Genomic DNA, 23,925 nt, shown 5'->3' on the forward strand with positions numbered 1-23,925 from the left:
TGCTGTAAATGTTTCAGAATACATATTCAGAACACTTACTCTGCCACATGGCTTTTTGTGTTTATCTCTAAATATCCTTTACATGTTGGACTTTTAAAATGTAACATGGTATGGTATTTGATTAAGGAGCAATACTCAAAGCTAAGTCATCTGAAAGTTGTCCTACTTGTTTTGTTGTTATTTTTTCCTGCACTTTCTCATGCAATTTCAATAGAACATAGAAGATCAGATTTTTCTTCTCTGTTGAATCATTTCACATATGGGATAAAGAACAGATCACTAAATTTGTGTGGTGACTTTCAGTTATCTTCTTTTGGCTTTTTGAAATTATTTGAAGATACACAGTTTTTTTAGGCAGAGGATATCCCTGTATCATCATATAAAGCTAAGGCTCCAAGTTTCTTTGATTCAGTACAGTTTTAGGATAAAAAGACAGGATGGATTTCCTCTTAAGAGATATTTGATGAAGTCATAATAATCACAATAGTTCTATTTTGCTATAGCAGTAATGCCAAGACAAGACTTTACAGATTGGCTAAGATCACTTTCTTTTCAACCTGTTTGGTTCAGGGTTTTTTTGTTATGTATAGCTTCCAATTAGATTCTAAGGGAGAACTAAGATGAATGTACTCTACAGATAGTCTAACATCAGTTGTTGCAGTAATTGTGCCACAGAACAAGTCCTTTCTTTATTTTCAGTTTTCACTAATTTATCTGAAAATTCAGTTTTGGACCTTTGTATTTCCAGTTGAAGATCCAGATTTATTTTAGCAGCAATATGACACTATAAAAAATTAAGAAAAGACTGTTAAGCTGGTTAGAAAGAGAGCAGCCTTAGTTTTTCAGTCATCTCAATATGAAATTGAGTCTTTCTCTTCAAAGGAAGTACTCCTAACTTACAGTCAAAAGCAAATTTGTTCTCATTTATCTCTTGTTTTTATTGTAACAGCAGTTCTGTAGTAATACAGGTCAGTCACTGATATTTAAATTACTTTTTGAGTTCCCAAGGAATACCACCATTGTCACCAAATGGTGTATGGTTTTTTCCATGAAAAGATTAGGTAAAAGTGTTTCTTAAGAAACTCTGGTTAGACAGGTTGCAAGGAAAAAACCTATGTTTTCATTAATCTTTTCCCTACTTCAGTAGCCTTTCACATTACAGAAAATTCTGGTTATCTTTAGCATACGTTCTTTTTTATATTTGCAGTCTAACTTGGAAACACAATGTTGTATTTAGCTGTTAAATGAGGTATGATAAATTCCTGATACAACTGTGTCTTTCATTTCAGATTGCAATGGGCCAAGGCCAAGCTGACCTGGCTATTCAAACTTTAAAAGAATGTGCACGCAATGGAGAATGGCTGTGTTTAAAGAACCTGCATCTTGTTACGTCTTGGCTTCCTGTATTGGAAAAGGTGAGAGTAACTAGAGATGAATGTATTGGAAACTATACGAAATTAGTATGCAACATTTCTGAAGCATTTCAGGCACTTCCATGGTGATGTTTAAAGTTACAACAATTTAAAAATAAACCTTTGTGGTTTTCTCAATCACGAATAAGGTGAAATGCTTCAGATCTAAGCAGCTCCTTCCTTTGTGTGAGCGCTTTAATTTTCATACAATGTAGAGTATTTCTGCCACAATGAGTGAACAGATGATCCTGTTAGGACTTCTGGTACTTTATGGGATACTGCCCGTATTTGCTGAACTCTGAATCTATATATGCTTAAATTTAATTATCTTTCCCCGCCCCCCCCAGATCTAGGACTTTCTTTTTATTCGTTCTTTTATGTTACATGTAGCTTGTGTCTGAGTCACCGAGAGGTTTTTGCTAATTTGAAATTAAAATGTCTAATGTTTTATAGAAACACAGTCTTACTTATGGCATGTAAAATCACTAACTTGCTAACTAGATCAAAGTGACTTTACATGTAGATCACTGTGAAATCCATGAAACAAACTAACTCAGAAAAAGAAAGGTGGGGAATTCCTATCAACAGTTACTACAGTCTTAATTTTCCAGTTTCTAATATTTGTCTGTGAACTGTACTCCATGCACGTGAGCTTGGAGTCTATCTTCTGTCTGTCTAGCAATGACCCTGTGGCATGCATGTGCCTTTTTAACATTTGTATGATCCTTTTTTAAAAAAGGGAAAGGCAAAGCAAGGTAACACTGCTATGTGTCATCTAGTCCGAATATGATAGTAACAGTAAGGAAGTGTTTGTAAGCCTCATACTAATTATAAAATTTCAGATCTCATAAGTATTTAAATATGGATATGTATCAGAAGTTTCATATTCTTTCCACAAGAACATAATACAGAAGGTGTTAAACTTGCTGCTGAACTTACTATAGACTGAGATTTGCTCATGTTTGACTCAGCACATCCCCTTGTCTGTTTTGCATACCATTAGCAAGCATGAGGCTATGTAATTCCTATGTTTGAACATCCTTTTAAGAGAGACCTGCCTATTTATAGTTCAGTTCCATCCAGGTACTTAAATTTAGTTCTCACAGTCTTTTCAACTGAGCAGATGAAATATGTCTTCTGACACACTGTTCAATGTGAACTTTATCAATATGAAGATTGCAGCTTCACAGCTTACAACTGACTGTCCTTAGCTGTCTTTTAGCCAAACTCGATGTATCAGAGGATGCATGCTGCAGATGATTACATTTGAACCAGCATGTAAATTCCCTTATTTTCTTTTCTTAAATCTCCTGCTTCCAAGGTTGTGGATTGTTTTCATATCTTAGTTTGTCTTCCATAACATCCTCACAGACAAGCTGATGAAATATACACTCAATTGTACCACAGTGAGGTTGACTGAAAACTGGGTGAACTGCAGAGCTCAAAGGGTTGTTAGCAACAAAAAAATCCCCCTGGAGGCCAGTCATCAGTGGTGTGCTCCAGGGGTTGATACTGTGGCCAACATTGTTTAACATCTTAATTAATGATGTGAATAATGGGACAGAGTGCATCCTCAGCAAGTACAGATGATACAAAACTGGGAGGAATGATTGATACAACAGATGGGTGTGCCTTCATTCAGAAGGGCCTTGATAGACTGGAGACGTAGGCTAACAGGAACCTTGTGAAATTCAGCCAAGGTAAATACTAAGTGCTTCTCCTAGCGAGGAATAACCCCAGGCACCCAGATAATCTGGGGGCTAACTAGCTGCAAAGCAGCTTGGCAGAAAAGACCTGGACATCCTGGTGTGTAAGAAGCTGACTATGAGCCAGCAACCTGCCCTTGCAGCAAAGGTGGCCATTGGCCTCCTGGGCTGCTTTAGGCAGACTGTTGCCGGCAGGTCAAGGGAGGTGATCCTTCCCCTCTGGTCAGCCCTGTTGAAACATATCTGGAGTGCTGTGTCCAGTTCTGGGTTCCCCAGTACAAAAGAGCCATGGGCATACTGGAGCTAGTCCAGTAAAGGGCCACGAAGATGGTGAAGGACTGGAGCATGTGTTGTACAAGGAGACACTGAGAGAAATGGGATTGTTCAGCCTGGAAAAGAGAAGCCTCGGGGGCAATCTCATTATTTAGTGTGTATCGGCTCACGGGAAGGAGTAAAGGAGACAGAGCCAGGCTCTTCTCAGCGGTGTCCCATGACAGGACAAGAGGCAATGGACACAAACTGAAATACAGGAAATGCCATTTAAACATAAGGCAAAACTTTTTTACTGTGAGGATGGTCAAACACTGGAACAGGTTGCCCAGAGAGGCTGTGGAGTCTCCATCCTTGGAGATATTGAAAACCTGACTGGACACACTTCTGGGCAACCTGCTGTAGCTGACACTGCTTTGAGCAGAGGGTTGCACTAGACTGTCTCAAGAGGTTCCTTCCAACTTCACCAGTTCTGTGATTTTAGGTACCAGATATAGTTGTCATTTTGCCTAAAGACCAGAACAGTTCATGGGTTAACAGAATTTTCTTCTTTACTAAAAGCACAGAAAACAAAATAATTATGATTATGTTTTAGAGATTATCAAAATGAATGGATTGAGAGAAAATATGTTAGAGTTTTTTGAGTTAGGCTTCTTCCAAGACACATAAACAAAACTGTTGGCATTGTTCTCAAGTCAATTGTCAAACAACTTTGGTAGCTTCAGTGGAAAATATGTCTGTTTCAGATACACATAAAGCACCAGCAGTATGTTTTCATACTTTCAGTAATTACATATTTTTTGTGAAGCCTTTGTGTTTGAAATAGCATTTGACAATGTTTATTCTTTTAGAACTCCATTTTCCTATCTTCAGTTCTCTGTGAATCATGGTATGTGAAGTGGGCATACAACAAACACTTGAAGAAAAGAAATTAATGTAGCTATACAGTTGTTGAAAGTCATCGAGATCTGCTGTAGATATGCAGCCCACATTCCATGCCTTCATCTCTTGAGATGTAGCCTTCTGATTTTTTTTACTTAAAAGAAGTAAAGAACTGCTGTATATTTTTATGCTCTGAATTTAGGATATGCGAGGGAGTTGCAAATATTTTGACAAGGCTAGGATGAACTTTGAACTTGAGCATGGTGGGCATATAGAATGTGTGGAGACAAGACGTCTTGAACAACCGTCTTTTGAATAACCTTACTTACAGCTAAAGAATTTTTAGACAAGCCTAACTTTCTAATTTAGGATATTATGATTTTGTAAATACTGTTCTGCATATTAAACCCCCCCCCCCCAAAACTTACTTCAATATATAATATCTCTTTAATAGGAACTGAATACATTACAGCCTCAACCAAACTTCCGCCTTTGGCTTACTACTGAAGTTCATCCAAAATTTACACCGATTTTGCTTCAGTCGAGTCTGAAAATAACTTATGAAGTAAGATCTGTTTGGAAAGCTTTTATTGCATGTTTTCAACGAATGAACTTTAATGTATAGTAAACGATATGTTTAGATAGAATAAAGTTTGTATAATGTGGACTATTTTCATAACTGGTTTTGCCTTCTATTTCAATGAGATGTAATACAAATAATGCTGTGAGTTTACCTTGAAAGATCTTTAATGATCATTTATAATATGTGTGTGGAAATTTGCAGAAGCTGTGCATTAAAGGAAGGGTTTGTAAATTTCTTTCCAGATTTTTTTCCCAATTGAAAGTCTGAACTGAAACTGTTTTGTTTTGTGCTCCAAATTCTTTTATGCATTTAATCAGTGTTTCTTAAAAGCAAAAATATACACAGGTGCTGGGACATGGATGAAAACCAAGGAATTCCTCCTTCTTGATGAATGTACTCATCTGAAGATCACAGAATCACATTTTCTTTTCCTTATTTTTCTTTTTGGCCCCATAGCTTTATATTCACTGGACTGTTTTAACAAAAATGGCTCTCTTCCCCTACAGCAGAATATACAGTTAAAGGCCTTTACTAAACATTGAGAGCTTTGCTTTCAGAATCAACCTAAGGAATAGCTGGGACCAGGCTCCTGCAACTTGTTGAAAAGTGCTCTAATCGTTTATGCACTTATGCATTAATGTTCATTATGGAAGTCATAGATAGGGGTGCTACTAACTCTTCCATTGGTTATGGAGTGTGGAGATTTTGCCTACAGATAAACCAAGAAGGTCTGACCTTTTAGAGTCCAGTGTTGCTGACTTTCAAGAAGCCAAAATTGTTACACTTTTATATTGACCGCAGGTATTTTTAAACTTCTGGGGTACCTTCTTGCTTATATTGAGGTCTTCAGTGGTACAGAAACTACAGGACTGTATAGGATTGTCACATTTCTTTTCATCTAGCTTCCTGAAGTTACCGATCCCACTCTCTTTGGAATAATTGGAACTTTGCACTGATGCAATGTTCTAAATCCTTTCGTTACCTTTTTTTTCATTTATACTAAATATTTTGTTAACATGAAAGGGCAATGATCACCAATGACTTAACTAATATTTGATTATTATATGGTATGTCCCTTAGCTGTTACCAATCAAGATGTACATAGTTTAAAAGAAAATCATCGACTACAATATTTTGCAATTATTTGCCACAAGTGTGCATATGCAACCTATGCAACTGTGGTAGTCTTGTGGAAACATTAACAAACATTATTTTTCAAAAGAAAGAAAGAACATTCTTATAAATATGGAAATGTGATTTAAATCTCTTTAAAATTTATGTTTACCTTCACACTTGCAAATAATTTGAAAATAGCTGGCTATCTAATCAGTTGTTTTTACTTTTAAGCACTGTAATCTTTGTTATTATATATACTTTAATTGCAGTTATTTCTACTGGTTGTGAACACTACCTAACACTAAATCAGAGAACTGGCATTTTATCATACATATATACCGTATCTATATGCTATCTAACAGAGTGCGGTGATGGCATAACACGAGTTGGCTCTGATGACAGAAATAATAACTGAGAGTTGAGCTTGTAAAATCAGAAGAAAGTTCTTGTTCTTGACAAAACTGAATTTACTTTTAAGCTTACATATTTTGACACAGTAGTATTCTTTGACTACTAAGTGTAGTTCAGTCCTCCTATCAGTTTGTCCTGGTTGAAATTTCAGTATGTTTAAGTTGTTTAAGCTGTTTTCAGTATTAGATCATTCGGTTGTTAGGCCATTTATTACAAGCAGATTTTTTTCTTGTTAGATTTTGTTTTGTTAAGTGCTGTTTATCATTTCAATAAGTTATAAATTGTAAGTTAGAATTTAAGAAAATAGTGCATAAAAGTATCAGGTTTTCTGTCTAGAACAGTGTTTTTCCTTCCAATGCAGGCACCTCCAGGCCTCAAAAAGAATCTCTTGCGAACCTATGAATCTTGGACACCAGAGCAAATTAATAAAAAGGGAAATTTGTCTCGAGCGCATTCTCTCTTTTGTTTAGCATGGTTTCATGCTGTATGCCAAGAAAGAAGAAATTATATTCCTCAGGTAATAATTTTTTTGCTACCTTTTAAAAAAGGTACCCCATTTATTAGCTTTTATACTTGGAAGTATTTTTCATCAGGTGTATGTTGGATCATGTTCAGAGATGAGTAAAATTTGGATACTTCTGGTGCCTGCCTTCATTATTGTCTCTGAATTAATTGCAAAAGAAGATCTTGGTAGCCTAAATTGCTATCCCTCTGAAAATTGCTACTGCCTGGATGAGGTTATTTTGTGATTTGTGTATGAACTGATACTGATGCAGGAGTGAGGTCGCATGGAAAAGATTCTGTGAATCCTGTTTGCTTGGGACAGGAAAAAAAGTATTGGAGACACATGATTGAATGGAAGATATAAGAAAAGAGGCGCTTTGGTGGGAAGGAGGAGATGATACTGTCTACTCTTTCTGCACACAAACCCTGGTCAAGGAGAAGGGAGAACAAAACCCTGGTCAAGGACAAGGGAGAACAAGGGAATTTACTCATTTGTTGTGAGGATTATAATGGTTTTCAGAGACTGTGATGTGATTTTTCCTTAGATTTTTTTCATTGTTTCCTTAGCAAACCTTTCTTTCTGGCTGCAGATGCTTAAATTAAACAGAACAAAACCCCAACCAACAAACTGTTTTGTGTCTTGTTAATTTTATTTAGACTAGTGATGAAATTAATCTGATTTGATCAGGCAGAGCCTGGAATGTTTGAGATTTTTTTGCTAGTTTTGACTTTGTAGTTTAGAAGGTTGTCTGCCTCTTGTGGTAACAGACTTTTAGGTTGGACTTGATGATCTTACAGGTCTTTTCCAACCTTAGTGATTCTGTGATTCTGATTCTGTGAATATGGTGTTCAAGACTTAGAATAGGTGAAAATATTTAAAGTACTGATCTGATACATGCACTCTCATTTAGCTTTGTTCAAATTCATGTTCATTTACCACTGTCTTTCCAAGTGACATAACATAGGATTACCGCTTTCTCCTTAATTCCACTGTAACTATGTTTGTCTCATGTGTGGACATAGTGATGATTTTATATTTTGCTTAAGATTACCAGTTTCTAACATTGCTGGGCTGCAATCCCAGCTAGAAGCTCCTGTATTTTATAATAAATTTCAGGTTGTTTTGGGTCCATGTACAGATCTGTCAAAAAAAAATACATTGACACTGTTGAGACATGGCAGCATCTTTCCGGTCTATGATCTCCAGGGTGACTGGCTTGACTGTGACCTGTGGAACAGCTGCAGTCTTGACCTGAGACTGTATCCATCTCACTGGATACGTGCACATTATCTGACACATTTGCATGTTTCTCATCATGAGTTATATGCTCTTTTTCCTATGATATGATCCATATGCAAAGGTACAATCATAAGAAGATACAGCAACAAGAGATAACTTTGAGATCTGGATTTCCTAAGTTCTGTATCATATATCGATATTTATTTATACTGATCCATTTACAATGAAAGGTTTTTGTGAGAATTACATAGACATTACACATTAATGCTATATAAAGAATAATACCACCAGGAGCAGAAAGGAGGTACAAACGGACGATGATTAAAATATGCATTTGGCGGTCAGCATTTTTGCTGTAATAGTAGAAGTATTTACTGATTAGATTTTTTTCTGTCAGTAGAGAATTGACATGAATTCAGGAGTAAGGTGATGAAAGTATAATGTAGACTGTGTTTAAAGAATCAGACCTATTTATTAAAATCCAAAAGAAACTGAAATGCAAAAAAGCCCTCAGAAATAAAATCATAATTCAATGCATGATCTAGTCACAGATGTCAGCAAGTTTTAGCTGAAGTAAATACTGTTATGAAATATAAGAATCTTAAGTTTAATTCCTCTTACTCAATGGATTCTAGTTTGTATAAGTATGTAAAATTAAATGCACTGGTAGAGCTGATTTTTTTTTATACTATCTCCACTGAATGTTTCCGAAGATGCACTTTAGAGGACATAGGTTGTCTCTTTTTTTAATTCAGTATTAAGTATTATACAGTATTCAGTAACCACCTAATATTTGTATTTTACTTCATGATCGTCATTATGTGGCTAATTAAATTGTTTGGATTTCTTTTAATGGTAGGGTTGGACCAAGTTTTATGAATTTTCTTTATCTGATCTCCGTGCTGGTTTTGACATTATTGATAGACTCTTTGAGGGTAAGTCACTTCTTAAGGAAAGTTTTCTTACCTCTGTAGCATAACCCTTCTGAATGTCTCTCATTTAAAATTTTTAGAATATTAAAAACTTTCATGGTAATTTTTGTAAATGGGTCAATTTGCATGATTCTTTTGTTTGGAGTGGGGCCATTCTGTTTAAAGGCTGCTTTGAAAGTGTTTAAATTTTGCATTTGAATCTTCATTGAAACATCTTCACAAATACAAACACATGAGCAGGTAGTTGGGTAACTACCTCAGTATGGGAAGTAGTCTGACCCTGAATCAGCTGTGCTTAGGCTTTATCAGGCTTTTCTGGATGTAGATCCAGACTCTGAGGATATGTCTGTATTAGTAAACTGGTAAGGGCTGGACACAGGCTCAAAACTATTCCATGATCAGGTTTATTTTTTTCCCATATTTGACTTATGCACACTGGCATTCTCATAGGCAGTGACAAGGCATGGTTTGTCAGATAGCAGAGCCTGTAAACTTCTCCCAATAGGCAGCAGGTAAGAGGTTACCATATTTTAGGGCAAAAGAGAGTTTAGCTGTATGGGTGCAAGCCACCTTGTGCGATCTGACCTTGGGTTCAAGCAGGGCCTGTCCTGTTTCACCGTTAGTAAAGAGTGAGCTTTATCTTTCTACAACACTCAGATAAGAGTGGAGATGCTGCAAGGCTCATCACCAATAAGCAAAGCTGGAAACGCAGGGTGAATCATAATTCCATTTTTGGGAGGTTGGGTAAACCAATGATTTCTTTCTGCCAAGAACTATTCTGCTCAGCTTTTTGAGTTTAGAGGAATAAAAAGGAAATACAGGAATGCCTAGAAGATGAAGTCTTCTGTCTCCATTCCTTCCCAGTGTGAGCTCCCCCATATATTGAATAAATTAATTGACTATGAATTGAATATGAATGAATTCTTCATATTGAAATTCACTGTTAGATAGAGCCCACTTCATTGTTCTGTTAAGTAGCGTAGTACTTTCTTAATATTAGTTAATATAAAAAGGTAGTTTTTTGTAAAGTCATTGCATTTTATATAATTTCAAAGAAAGTTAGGAACTGATATTTAGAGGTAATTTATGATCATTGACTTAAATGAGATTTATGGATGATTAGTACTTCTGGAACTGGACCTTAGTTATACAGACTTGAAACATACAGTGATGTAAAGAGGTTGAATCATTAACTATCAATGATAATCACTAATCTGATCATTAACTACTCCTGTGAAGATAACTTTTCTTACTAAGGAATGACTGAAGTGTTTGGTAACAACAGTTACCACCAATAAAATCCTCCTTAAAGTAATAGCTGCTTCCTTTTTTCAAGGGACTTGAAGTACCTTTCTGATCAAGCTTTTACCTGTGCATGAAAGCTGTAGTGTATAAATGGATCATTGTCCCGTGTAGTTATTTTGGACAACTGTGATAGAAGGGAGGGAAAATAAGTTATTTTGAGCTTGTGGGATATAGCTAAGTCAGACTAATCTAATTGCAACATCAATCTGACCAGGAAACTAATAGTAACATGCTTAGTTTGATGTGCTATGTTGTGTGATTTATAATAATTTACAAAGTACCTATCCTGGACCTCTTCATGTTTGAAAGATGACATTTCTGGTAGTGTTATCTATTTCAAGCATGATCTGGTTTTGGTTCAATCAATCATTTTATTTGGTACTGTGATACAAAACAGTGTATAAAATTTTGAACAAGGGAAATTATTTTTATTTATGACAAAGGAGCACATAATTAAAATTTTAGTATCATTTCTGAAATGCGTATAACCAATTGGTTTATCTACAATAAAAAGCACTTCAAGACTTAAGTAATATTTCTTAGAACTCATTTTGAAACACAGTGTTTATCAATGACAAATATTTACAAACTCATTGAAGTTTCTGCAACTTTTATTATTTGCTAATACAGAAGAAAAATAATTAGAAATTAATTGTGTAATGTGTTTGTATTTTTTAATTTCACTCAAGAACTGCAATGACAAGAAGATGCTTATAATGCAATGCCATCCATTGATACAATACTAATATTAATTAATTTATAGGTTCCAAAGATTTTCAGTGGGAATTTGTGCATGGCTTGTTTGAAAATGCAATTTATGGAGGCCGTGTAGATAATTACTTCGATATGAGGGTTCTTCGGTCCTACTTGGAGCAGCTTTTTAATTCACGAGTCATTGGCAGTTTAAATGCTAGAGGCAAGAAGATGACAAGTTTCCCATATTCGATCTCTTTACCAAATTCCTGCAGTATTTTGGTATGTATATATCTTCTATCATCTAATACAGAAACTAATATAAGTTCTTTTCAAGAATTATTCTTGGAAATAATTCCACAAAGAAAACCAGAGTTACAATCCAAAGGATACCTCCATTTATTTAAGACTTCTTTTGTGTGGAGCACTAATGCTTAAGTTGTCAGAACTATTCTGCCAGTCTGTTTGGTCAGTCTCCTTTTTTATGATATCTGATTGGACTATGGTGCAGAGCAGCATAGCTATGAAGAGCTGAGTAAAAGGAATTGGGTCAATTTATGACAAAGAAGGATATAATTACATTTTTATATAACTTAGTATATTAATATATTAGCGCTTTTGTACAGACTGTTAAACATTCTTATAACTTCTGGATGAAATAGGAAAATCTAAATATATCTCCTTATTTACAAAATATATCAACATTCTGACATAATCCGCTAACGTGCCATGGAGGTTATATGACATTTTATGTGGCGATATATATGGATTCGGATTGTCCTTTAGTATTCCTTTGGTGTAAACAACAGGGAATTCAACAGGGTCTAAAGAACTGATCTCTCCCTATCCTTTCACATACTGTTGTTGTTGTTGTTGTTGTTACTATTATTAAGATTCATTTGCATTTTAATGAAGGACTCCATACTAGACCTCTAATATGAGTTGATGTAAATGGAATTATGCCAGTTAAAATAAATTGCTGTCATTTGGCATTCTGTACCTAGATTCTGACTGTTTAGGTTTGGGGTTTGTGTATTTTTTTAATTTAAATATGATGGTTATTGCCTGTAGATGTGCTGAGTTAATATCATAAAGAGGGAAGGAATAAACAAACCAGGATAGTCTCTATTCTTGTAGATAATATGGTGAAATAAATGAACCTTTCTTCTTGGCTGCACCGCGTTTAGTATCTCTCAATTTCTTATTGTTATATCATTATTCATGTGAGAGTTTATACTTCTGTGTCTTAAATAGTTTTCTGCAAGTAGTTTTGATTAGTAGAACACTAATAATAAAGCTAAGTTTGATTACTTAAGTTCATTGGAATAATACCGTTTACTAAATAGTGTTTTCTCAGTGTTTTGTGTAGAAGTCTGCTACTGTTGTTATCTCTGAAGTGAGATTCCATGTCAATCACACACACCTAGAACATGCTCCTGCAAGCAAAGAACAAAATGCACATGATATAATGCAATAGGGTGCAGCCAGACTTCCCAATATTAAATATTTTTGGCTTTAAAGACACAATAAAAGAGACATCCAGCACCATTATTCTACCATAGTCTGCAAGGCATCTTTCTGCTTTGTACCAGAGCAGCATCACTAGTGACTATTACACTATAACCACTATTGATGCTATTCTGCATCTCCAATGATCATGCAAACCTATTTTTACCTAAACGATTTCACTTTCTTTGAGTGATAATATCTTCATAGATATAAATAGAACTGAGTGCTCTTCATTTCATAAATATGTATTACACTCTGTTATTCAAATTCCAAATGCCAAAATCTTTTTTCTTTTTTATATTGTCATTAATCTTTCAAGTTTTCAGCAGAAGTATTGTAACTACTTTTCAGAGACAGTCTTAGCATTTTTTTCTTTACAGTTGACAGCATCACTGTAATCAGAATTGTTTTTTGGTCTTTTAGAGTGGAAACACTTTATAAAATAAGATAGTTTTTATAAATAAAATTAAGAAATTTTTAAATAAGATTACCAAGATATGTCATGTGCTAGATACTTATTTTAATCTTTGTGTTATGCAATGCACTTAATGAAATTCTTTTCAGCATACACTGTTAATTTCATGAGCTGAACAAAAAGTTTCCTCAGTTATGTTTATTCTTTTCTTCTTATGCAGGATTATCGTAGTATTATTGAAAGTCTTCCAGAAGATGATAAACCTGACTTTTTTGGCCTGCCTGCTAATATTGCTCGTTCATCCCAACGTATGATCAGTTCTGAGGTAAAGTTACATTTTTCATTGAGCTCTGAATTTTTTCTGCGTCCAGTGTAAGCTAGAGAACCCAACCACCTGTTCATAAATATAAATTTCCATAAGAAAGTCAGAGTAAATGGAGGGTTTTTTTAATGTGTTGACTTTTATCTGTAGAATATTTTAATATAATAACAATTATCTTTAGTTACAAAGATATTTGTTTAGGACTTAAATAAACCAAGAATTATTGAGAAAGTTTACAATAATATAATTCAGTTCATGCTGAAGAGTATCCACTTATTTAAGTAGTTTTACTAGTTCTATTTATACTGTTAATCTAACTCCTGTCAATGGGATAGTTCTTACAGCTGCTGTTCACTGCAAGTTAAGTTTTTCGTTTTGGTTACCAAAGTCTAATACAATAGGTTGACAGATAGAATATGGGTAACATTTTATGCTTTTTCTGAAAGAGAAATTCTGAAGAAATCTCCCAGTAGTCAGGATTCTATCTTTACTATTAGAAATGCGAAATTTGGAAAAAAAAAAAAAAAGAAGTTGTTTTCACTGGAGAATAGCATAGAACTACTTAGGCGTGACATAATGAAATTCTCAATATAATGAAAAATAAGTTCCAGGGGTTTTGTAGGTCTTAGTTTAAAAATTGACTAATTTTAAATATATCCATTAGTGCTTTAGCTGTAAGATATGGCAGATGGCTATACTATAGTCAAGAGTTCTCAGCTATCATTTAATTGCAGTCTAGTCCAGATTTGAATATATGTGTAATATGTGAGAATGCAGTTATCTTAACGATGAAATAATAGGCAATGAGCAAAGTTTTTTTACCTATTTGTTTTAGAGCTGTATGTAGAAGCCTCAGCTTGTGTGAGGGTCACCCGTTATGCTGGGTACTATTAATGGCACAGCTGAGACAGCTATTCTTTTCAACCTTTGTGGAGCCAGAAAATACTGAGTGTCTCTCTTGTTCTCCTCATAACTTCTGTTTTGTCAGTCTAAGAAGGGAAAAGAGGAAGTGATTTGAACTCTGGATGTCTTCATCATCAATACGTTGTTTGGTTTGTTGGACAAAGCTTTTCATTGCTAGTATTTAATCACTTCCCTCAGGTGTCAATTCAGTTGCCTAAAAATTGGTATCTTGTATCACCTGGAGATGCTCTAGTGTATTTAAGACATCTACTAGGAGCTGCCAAATATGACACAGGACCCAAGTGAATATATTTTCTTATTGGGCCAGCAACTGGAAGTCAGGGGCAAAATGGCACAAGAAGCCAGTGTTAAGCAACTGATTCCCACTGCTTGTGTACCCTGATCCAGTAGAGCATGGATCTGGAGGTTCTGTGTCATATCTGCCTATCCATAACATTTTGTTGGATAACACACAGAGTCTCAGATGGCATCATATTTAACAACTGAATTGAGCCACTAAGGCCTAGAGTCTAGGGAGGAGTTTGACTAAGAAGTGACTGTACCTCAGCCTGAGTTGAAACTTGGTAATGCTCATAGGCAGGTGAAAGTCCATCTTTTGTTTATTCAGGTTTGCTGGGCATTCTGATATCTTTTAGCTCAAATATGGAGCAAGTTTAGGACTTTGAGGCAAAGCTTAAATTCTTTATTCTGGTTTTTTTCATTGCTTTTTAGTTAAGTCTGGATGAAAGCACACAATTACTGTGTAAGCGCAGTGAAACAGTACAAACCTTTCACTAGTGTTTAGCATAGTTTATTTGACAGGTAAATTAATTGCATCAGATAACATGAAAGTTGATTGAATTGAGAATCTTATATCAGACCTGTGAAGTGAACTGGTCCATATATCAAGGCTCGCTTTGATTTTCTGTACAGCCCTACCATGCTGTCTTACATTAAGAACAAGTTATAGGGGGAAAAAAAAAAAAGATTAAAGCATAGAATCATAGAATATTAGGTTGGAAGGGTCATCAAGAATCATCTGGTCCAACTTTTCTTGGCAAAATCAGTTGGAATTCCCTATAATTTCAAGACTTAGAATTACATTTTTTAAAAAGTATCTAATTGTTTGCTCACACTCACCTAAAAGGGGCTCCATGCAGAAATTTCTTAGTGGTATAAGCCCTTTGATCTGTTAAAAAAAAAAAAAATTGCCTTTGAGTATTGCATTTGTTGAATATCAAATATGGTACTGGTAAATTTGTTTAAATTTATCTGTTCAGTTAAATCCATAGCTGTATTGTTAAATTATTTGTTTTATTATTAGCACATGAAACTATAAGGCTATATAAAGACAAATCAGTAGGATGAGGCTGCATAGGGTAATAACACTGAGATCAAGGACTCTTCTATTACAAAGCCAAAAAAATGCACCAAGACTCGATGTAGCTCTGGGGTTTTTTGTCTTAAATCTTTTACATAAACATCAACTTTAAATACTTTTATTTCTGCCAGATACACTGTAGACTGCTGATTATTTTATTTATTTTAGCTATGCTTACATAACTTGTTAAAAGCTGCAGTTGTTAAAAATCCTAGTATTTGAAAATAAGTCCTTAGTTAACCTCCTTGAAATCAGAATTGATTCAGAGTTCCTGTCTGAAGGGAAATAGGTAATGAACGCATTTACATGCAGACTTGCACTCTACTGAATTGGTCTGTCATAGCATTGATTATAAACTATGGATTATAATCTTGAAAATATGAGACTGCTATAGTTACAATTCTGTGAGATACTTCTTTGTCATATGAGAGATTTCTTCATCCTTCCATTAATAGTTTGTGGTACTTCTTTAAGTCTTAGGCAATTTAAGTAACCGGAATGGGAGATTTTTCTTAAATTGTGTTTCTACCTAACTATGAATCCTACTCCCATTCCATTTCTGACAGTTTGGCAGCTGTCTTAGATCCATAGGTGATCCCATGGTTCACAATCTGAGACTGAATTGCAATAGCTTTCTAACAGGAGTGTTTCTCATAAATCCATTACCAAGCTAAAACAGAGAAAAGCTGAATGAATGAGGTAGTGAGAAATAAATCGCTACCAGCTCAGTCGCCATGTCACTAGCACCAGAAAGGTGAAATTTAATACCGTGTCCACTACTTCATTGATTCTGTGTTAAGTATGTGGTATATTCTCATATAACTTGTGTCTACTATCCCATATAATTTCTCATCTACTAGCCATTATCATTTCTTAGTCTGCATTTTTACTAACTTCTTCTTCCTTATGCAGAGATGCACAGAATTGTATCGTCTACACCACTGAACTCAGGATTAGGGGAAGTAGGTGTTTTTGAAACATACATACTTTGAAGTTACTTGTTTAAACCAACTGACAGCAATTTCGACTTTAGTTGTGTGTTTAGCCACAAAGATTTAAAATAATCATTCAGAGATACATTGTTTTTAAGTAAATTGTAATTAGAAATCTTTTATCAGTTCAAAATCTTTTAAAATAAGTATTAAAACAGGTAACACTATGATCTATTCTATTAACATGAAGTTGAACTAATGTAATTCTCTTACAAGCAATCTGATACAATTTTATGACATATTTCACTACACAAGATGGAATACTTAGATAATAGAAATGTACCTTTTATATAGACTTTCTATGAATATTATTTATTTTTCATGTATAGGAATGATAGTTTGTATTGCTGCAGCAACACACTTTGCTGTAGTAGAAATTTGCTGCGGCACAGCGCGGCATTTTGCAGTCACGCAGAGATCTCTTCTGTAACCTACTGCATTGCTAATGTTTGGGTAAACCTAAAACAGCACTAAAAAGAAATGGACTTTTTTCATTAACCTTGCAAATATTGATTATATTCACAGCTTTTTTTTTTTTCCAACAGAGAACTTAAATTCTAATTTAAGAGCTGAATATCGCTAGCTGTATTATTTTAATATTGGTAATTACTGATTTAATTGTTAGAAATTATGTCTTAACAATGTTCCATAGCGTAATTCAGAGAGTATTAATACTGCATGCATACTGGTAAGAGCCATTTTTTTTTAAGAAAATATTTGACTTAAATAGACATCATCTTTTCAGCAACATGACTTTCATTTTTTTTCTGATTTTGTCCTTAGTTGCTTTATGTGGGTAGAGCTATGTAAATTTTTAGAGTTCACTGTGGCTCTTCGGTCCTACCTTACCTAGTGTTACAACAAGCCCTTGACACAACATCCCTTAGGTTGAATATGGTCATGAATAATCTCACATCTCTTGCTATGTTCTCTCTGCAAAACCGTGCAGTTAAAATAGAAAAGTACTCAGCTGGCAGTGCAGCTGCAGGAGTCACCATAGCTCTAACTGTCGGGTTTACACCAGGTAGAGATTTTCTGTACAGCTGCAACTCCAGTTTCCTCACGTTCAGCAAGAGTCCTCACCACTCAGTTACAGTCATACTCCTTTCTTCTGATCTGATAAACACTGTATTTTTGCCTGCATATTGGCCTGTACTCAGGTGGTTTAATCTCCCAATCTAACTTATGACCAATGATTAGAGCAGTCAGAATATGTGGAGGTTTGCTTTAGGTTTCCTGTGGATGAGAAGGGTCTGTAATTTAGATTTCTCTCAGTCACCTTCTTGCAAAGTGGGCTTTTGGCTCCAGTGTACTTGTCTCTTATTCTTGGGAGCATATTTCTGTTCTTTTATGAATTCCTATGAACCAGTTTAATCCTTTATTATAATTTTTAATAGAACCATACATAAAGTGTCAGTCAAAATAACATTCATCATATGTGATAAATAGAATTTTTACCGACTGAAACCGACGGGCCTGTGTATGTATTTTTACACCTTGGAAAAGCAGTAAGAGCTATCTTGTTCTGTGCAGGATTTCACATACCTGCAACTAATATGACTTATTGCCAGTAATCACCCTAGGAAAATGAAATGAAAATGCAGAGCCATTGTTTTGTCTCCCTCCTTTCTTTGCACAGCAGACTTAGTCATTACAGGCACTCCTTAGAGAAGGTAGTGTTTAAAGCCTTCTGTCAGTGTTGTGATCCCATCAAATCCTGTCGAATGGCTATGCCTGCAAATGACTGCAGCCTGTAACTAGTAGCTATGTATGATCAGTCGACTGGTTAATCTAAACATTCTCCAATAATACAGTAAAGCATTTTGCAAGAAAAGCCGTTCAGTAACTGGCAAGTTATCCAAGACTCTTCAAATATGACTGCCAATAATAATCAATATGGCTAGCATTTAGTTTGCTTAATGCTAATTTCTGTATAGAATACTGTGTATAACAATTTTAATAATATCTTGCATCAGGAATTCAGCATTCTTTTACACGTACAGATTCATAATGCTTCACAGAGACTATTGTATGAGACAGGTAAGTCTCAGTAAGGTTGAAGAATATGTTGTTTTTGATAGTGTGCTCATTTGTCCATGAAAATTTCTCACATGTCTCATGCAAGGTTAAAGGATGGTTACAGTCTCTCTGTATACTAGTACAGCATCTTGATTCTTCTGTGTCCACCATCCCAGGAGCGGCAAGTGGAAGGCAAGCCTGTGGACTTGCAGTTCACTTTTTAGGAACTCTTGGGAGTGATTGTGCATGCGTAATTGAAACTTACTTTTTAAAGTTCATGGAGGACTGTCTCACGTGAGTGGGACCCCACTCTGGAGCAGGGGAAGAGAGTGAGGAGTAAGGATTGGCAGAGACAACATGTAAGGAACTGACTGCAACCCCCATTCCCTGTCCCCCTGTGTCACTCAGGGGGAGAAGGTAGAGAGGTTGGGGGTGAAGTTGAGTCTGGGAAGAAGGGAGGGATCAGGGGGAAGGCGTTTTAAGATTTGGGGGGTTTTCTCATTATCCTGCTCTGATTTGATTGGTGGTAAATTAAATTGGTTTCCCTAAGTTGAGTCTGTTTTGCCCGTGATGGTAATTTCTGAGTGATCTCCCTGTCCTTATCTCAACCCACGAGCCTTTTAAATTTTCTCCCCACGTCCTGCTGAGGAGGGGAGTGATAGATCAGCTTGGTGGGCACCCGATGGCCATCCAAGGTCAACCCACCACATCTTCAAAGTGCTTAAGGGCATCACAAATGAAAAATAATCCTTTGAGCTTCAGATTGTTGAAGAATCCACAGACTGTAGCTTTTTACAATTTTTCAATGAAATACTATAAAATTATTTAATTGTAGATTTTATATACCAATTAAACATCTGCTGTGAATACTTACAGCTTCAGATAAGTGGGTTCCAGTTCACTTCAGCTGAAGTTGCTGGGAGTATTTATCCTCCTATATTTTGTCCTTTGTAATTTTATTTGGTTTTGAATCAGGCTGGTGATACTCTGCAGTTCTGATGGTTCAGATTTTGCAAGAAAAGTACTTGCTTTAAGAACCTCAAGTCTCAAATATAATCTAAATCTGACTAGTATTTTCTGTGGCAGGGTAGAGGATATAAGGTAATTTAATTTTCCCAGATACATATCTGTCAAACCCAGATGCATGCTTGTCTTTGCCTGTTTTGTCTCAAAGTGATTGATGGGAATCACTCTCACTTCTCCCAATTAGCAACTCTATTATTTTTATTACCTGAAAGTAATTGCAGAAGGATGGTTCCTTGAGATACTCCTTTGTCTTTTAATCCTAGATATTTATCTCAGCTCTTTTGGTAATAATTGATTCTGCTTTTCTGTCCTATCTAACTAATCTCAAAGTGTCTTCATGGAATCCATCTGGTATTCATGAAGGCACCATAAAGGGTCGAACAATTCCTGTAACTTTAATGTACTTCTTTGTATTGTTAACAAGAGAACTGACTTGTTGTTTGACATATTTAAAGGAATGCCTTTCCCATCATGTTATACTCTAGGTGCTTTCTTCTGACCTTCTGCCTCTCTATTTCTCTTTGGATCTCAGTCATCACTGCCTAACAAACCTAGTTTAAAGCTCTGCTTGCTAGTAGTAAGCCTGTTGGCAGATACTCTTTTTACAGTTTGGCATATGGATTCTGTCTGCCCCTACCTGTCAATTTGCCATCATGACGCCCATCTACAAGAAGGGCCAGAAGGAGGATCCAGGGAACTACAGGCCTGTCAGCCTGACCTCGGTGCTGGGGAAGATTATGGAGAGGTTCATCTTGAGGGCGCTCATGGGACACGTGCAGGACAACCAAGGGATCAGGCCCAGCCAGCACGGGTTCATGAAAGGCAGGTCCTGCTTGACCAACCTGATCTCCTTCTATGACCAGGTGACCCGCCTAGCGGATGGGGGAAAGGCTGTGAATGTTGTCTACCTGGACTTTAGTAAAGCCTTCGACACTGGCCCCACAGTGTTCTCCTAGAGAAGCTGGCGATTCGTGGCTTAGACAGGTGTACTCTTGCTGGGTTAAAAACTGGCTGGACGGCCGAGCCCAGAGAGTTGTGGGTGAATGGAGTCAAACCCAGCTGGCGGCCGGTCACAAGTGGAGTCCCCCAGGGCTCAGTTTTGGGGCCGGTCTTGTTTAATATCTTCATTGATGATCTGGATGAGGGGATAGAATGCACCCTCAGCAAGTTTGCAGACGACACCAAGTTGGGAGGGAGTGTTGATCTGCTGGAGGGTAGGAAGGCTCTGCAGAGGGATCTGGACAGGCTGGATCGATGGGCCCAGGCCAATTATAGGAGGTTCAACAAGGCCAAGTGCCGGGTCCTGCACTTTGGCCACAACAACCCCAGACAACGCTACAGGCTTGGGGAAGAGTGGCTGGAAAGCTGCCCTGCAGAAAAGGACCTGGGGGTGTTGATTGACAGCCAGCTGAATATGAGCCAGCAGTGTGCCCAGGTGGCCAAGAAGGCCAACGGCATCCTGGCCTGTATCAGAAACAGTGTGGCCAGCAGGACCAGGGAGGTGATCGTGCCCCTGTACTCGGTGCTGGTGAGGCCGCACCTCAAATCCTGTGTTCAGTTTTGGGCCCCTCACTACAAGAAGGACGTTGAGGTGCTGGAGCGTGTCCAGAGAAGGGTGACGAAGCTGGTGAGGGGTCTGGAGCACAAGTCTTATGAGGAGCAGCTGAGGGAGCTGGGGTTGTTCAGTCTGGAGAAGAGGAGGCTGAGGGGAGACCTCATCGCTCTCTACAACTACCTGAAAGGAGGTTGCAGAGAGGTGGGTGTTGGTTTCTTCTCCCAAGTGACTAGTGACAGGACAAGAGGAAATGTCCTCAAGTTGTGCCAGGGGAGGTTCAGACTGGATATTAGGAAAAATTTCTTTACTGAGAGAGTGGTAACACAGTGGAATAGACTGCCCAGGGAGGTGGTGGAGTCACCCTCCCTGGAGGTATTCAAGGAGCGTGTGGATGTGGCATTGTGGGACGTGGCTTGATGGGCATGGTGCTGTGTGGTGTGGGTGGTTTTTTGTGTTGGTGGTTTTTTTTTTTTTTGTAATGGTTGGACTTGATGATCTTACAGGTCCTTTCCAACCTTCATGATTCTGTGATTCTGTGATTCTGTAATTTCTCTAAAACAACCTGTCACAGCCATAAGAGCCAAAGTCATGTCTGCAACATCCCAGCTCTGCAACCAAGTATTGTGACCTGCTTGCATGGTCACATGCATCCGTTCCTGTCCCATTCCCTTCACTAGCTGAATTGGGGAGAACACCACCTGGGGCCCCATGTCCATGGTTCACCTGCCACTTTCTCTGAATGGCACTGGTTCTGATCCATGAGGCAGGCTCAGGTAGCCCACATGCATCCCTGATAGAACTTTTTCCTCCTCACCTGTTTCTACTCATTCTGTAATTGCACATCTGTGAGCGGACAAGGAGCCTTTTCCTTCTTGCTGGAAGTCACAAACTTTTATTTGCCAGTATGGACATATTCTTTTGGGTAGTCATTGCAGGATGGCAGATAAACTAACATAACAGAAAAAATATTTTCTGTACTGAGGACGATATTCATCTAACAAGGCTTTATTTTTGTCAGAGTTAGGTGCCTAATCTGATGGTTAGCTAGGCTTCCTGTATGTTACAGTCCATCTCCAAAGGATAAGACATTCCTATCTGTCATAGAGTGAATTACGTAGACCCGTGAAAACCTGTTTCCTTCATTAATATTATCTTCAGTTAGTGTTTTAGTATTTCTTAAAATACCTCCTGTATTAATACCAAATATTTTATTTAGATGTTATTCTTTAATGCATTTCCCACAAGTCAGTGGTATTTTTAAAATAGATTTTGTGGAATAAAAGTGTATCTTTGAAATACACAGAGAGGTTCTGTCAGATTTGCAATTCAACTCTTAGAGGATATTTTGTTAAAATCCTACTAGAAAAGACTTGTGATGTATTTATTGATTCAAGCCACTTCACATTCCCCTGACTGATATTGGAGTAATTTCATGTGAGATTGTTTTTCTTTTAAATGTCTAGGTACTAGGATAGAAAAATATGATAAGCCCAATTCAAAGCCAATTGGAGTTAAAAAAAAGAAGCCCCAGTGTAATTCATCTCATCTAACTTGAATCATACGAATATTAGCCACCTCATCTTAACTAGTTATCTGTTTTTTTGTTACTAAAGAAAGACAAGCAGCTACAGGGAATAATTTGTGCCATTCTTAGACAGGCATCTAAAATAAAGGGGTGAATCACCTTTTGGAAGTACCTATTTCTTTCCATTGAACTTTGGATCAAGCTCTGTAATAATCTCAACAGCATTTCTAAAAATTGTATAATGAACGTTTTAATGACCATTTAAGAGATGAAAGAAAACTGCCATAACTATCAGGTTGTTGGTTATGCAGAAATGGGAGGGTCTCTCTTCTTCTGGAAGCTGGACTATTTGAAAAATTAGATATTCATTGGGACAGGATTTGAAACATAGTTGTTTCTACCATTTCTGCATTGAGTGTTATAACAATCCAAATATAGTTATCACATTTTCATTTCATATATAAGTATTCAATTTAAAATTTTAAGAGCTCAGGAGGAAGAAGTGGAAATTCAAGCATCTTAAAGCATGCAGGTTATAGTGCTTGTCTCAAAGATGCTGATAATTTTCTTAGAAATGCTAAGAAATATAAAAGGGATTTTATTAATTAGTAAACAGGGTTTTTTTTGTTTTATTTTCCAGGGCAGTGAAAGAGCAACACATTTCAAATTTCATTTGTTTGTTATCAGTTTTATTTTATTTAACTGCTAAAGCAAGTGAATGGTTCCCACAACTAATTGTGCTTTCTTAGGCAAGGCCATCATTCCTATTGATGGAAAAGAGTGTGCTTGTGAGACTGACCTGTTACTTGCCCACTGACAGGAAGTTTTCAAAAGTGCACTTCAAGATTTAGACAAATTTTTTTAAAAAACTTAAGATAAAAATGTAAACGCCATCTTAAGTTAAAATTAATGCATCAGAAACAGAAGGAAAGCCATGCACACCAATATAAGGTGGCATGAAAAGATTGCAACCTTGGTTAGGAAGTTTTCTTGGATTACATAATTATAGAAATGCTGGTTAAAGGGAACTCTAGAGTTTATGTAGTCCAGTCTCCTTTTCTAAGTGGAACTGTTGCCAGCACTGTCTATGGCTTCGTCTGTGTGCACTGTGTGCCATCATCCAAGTTGTTCGTGGAGAAATTGAATGGTGTGGGCCCCAGTATCAAACCCTGGTTTCCTTCTTTTCTCACTAGCTGCCAGCCAGATGCTCTTGTTTGCTACCAT

At 36.6% G+C, this 23,925-nt stretch overlaps 1 protein-coding gene across 1 annotated transcript in view; it reads left to right on the top strand.

Annotated features, from left to right (window-relative positions):
• DYNC2H1 (dynein cytoplasmic 2 heavy chain 1) overlaps positions 1-23,925 on the top strand; it is a 188,316-nt gene that overhangs the window by 109,761 nt on the left and 54,630 nt on the right. The window contains exons 77-82 of the mRNA XM_059824850.1: positions 1,290-1,415; positions 4,725-4,835; positions 6,742-6,897; positions 8,984-9,059; positions 11,125-11,336; positions 13,199-13,303. Coding sequence (XP_059680833.1) covers positions 1,290-1,415; positions 4,725-4,835; positions 6,742-6,897; positions 8,984-9,059; positions 11,125-11,336; positions 13,199-13,303 — 786 coding nt within the window. The remainder of the gene's footprint in view (positions 1-1,289; positions 1,416-4,724; positions 4,836-6,741; positions 6,898-8,983; positions 9,060-11,124; positions 11,337-13,198; positions 13,304-23,925) is intronic.

The sequence above is a fragment of the Gavia stellata genome, chromosome 1 (assembly GCF_030936135.1).
Source record: "Gavia stellata isolate bGavSte3 chromosome 1, bGavSte3.hap2, whole genome shotgun sequence".
Lineage (NCBI taxonomy): Eukaryota > Metazoa > Chordata > Aves > Gaviiformes > Gaviidae > Gavia > Gavia stellata.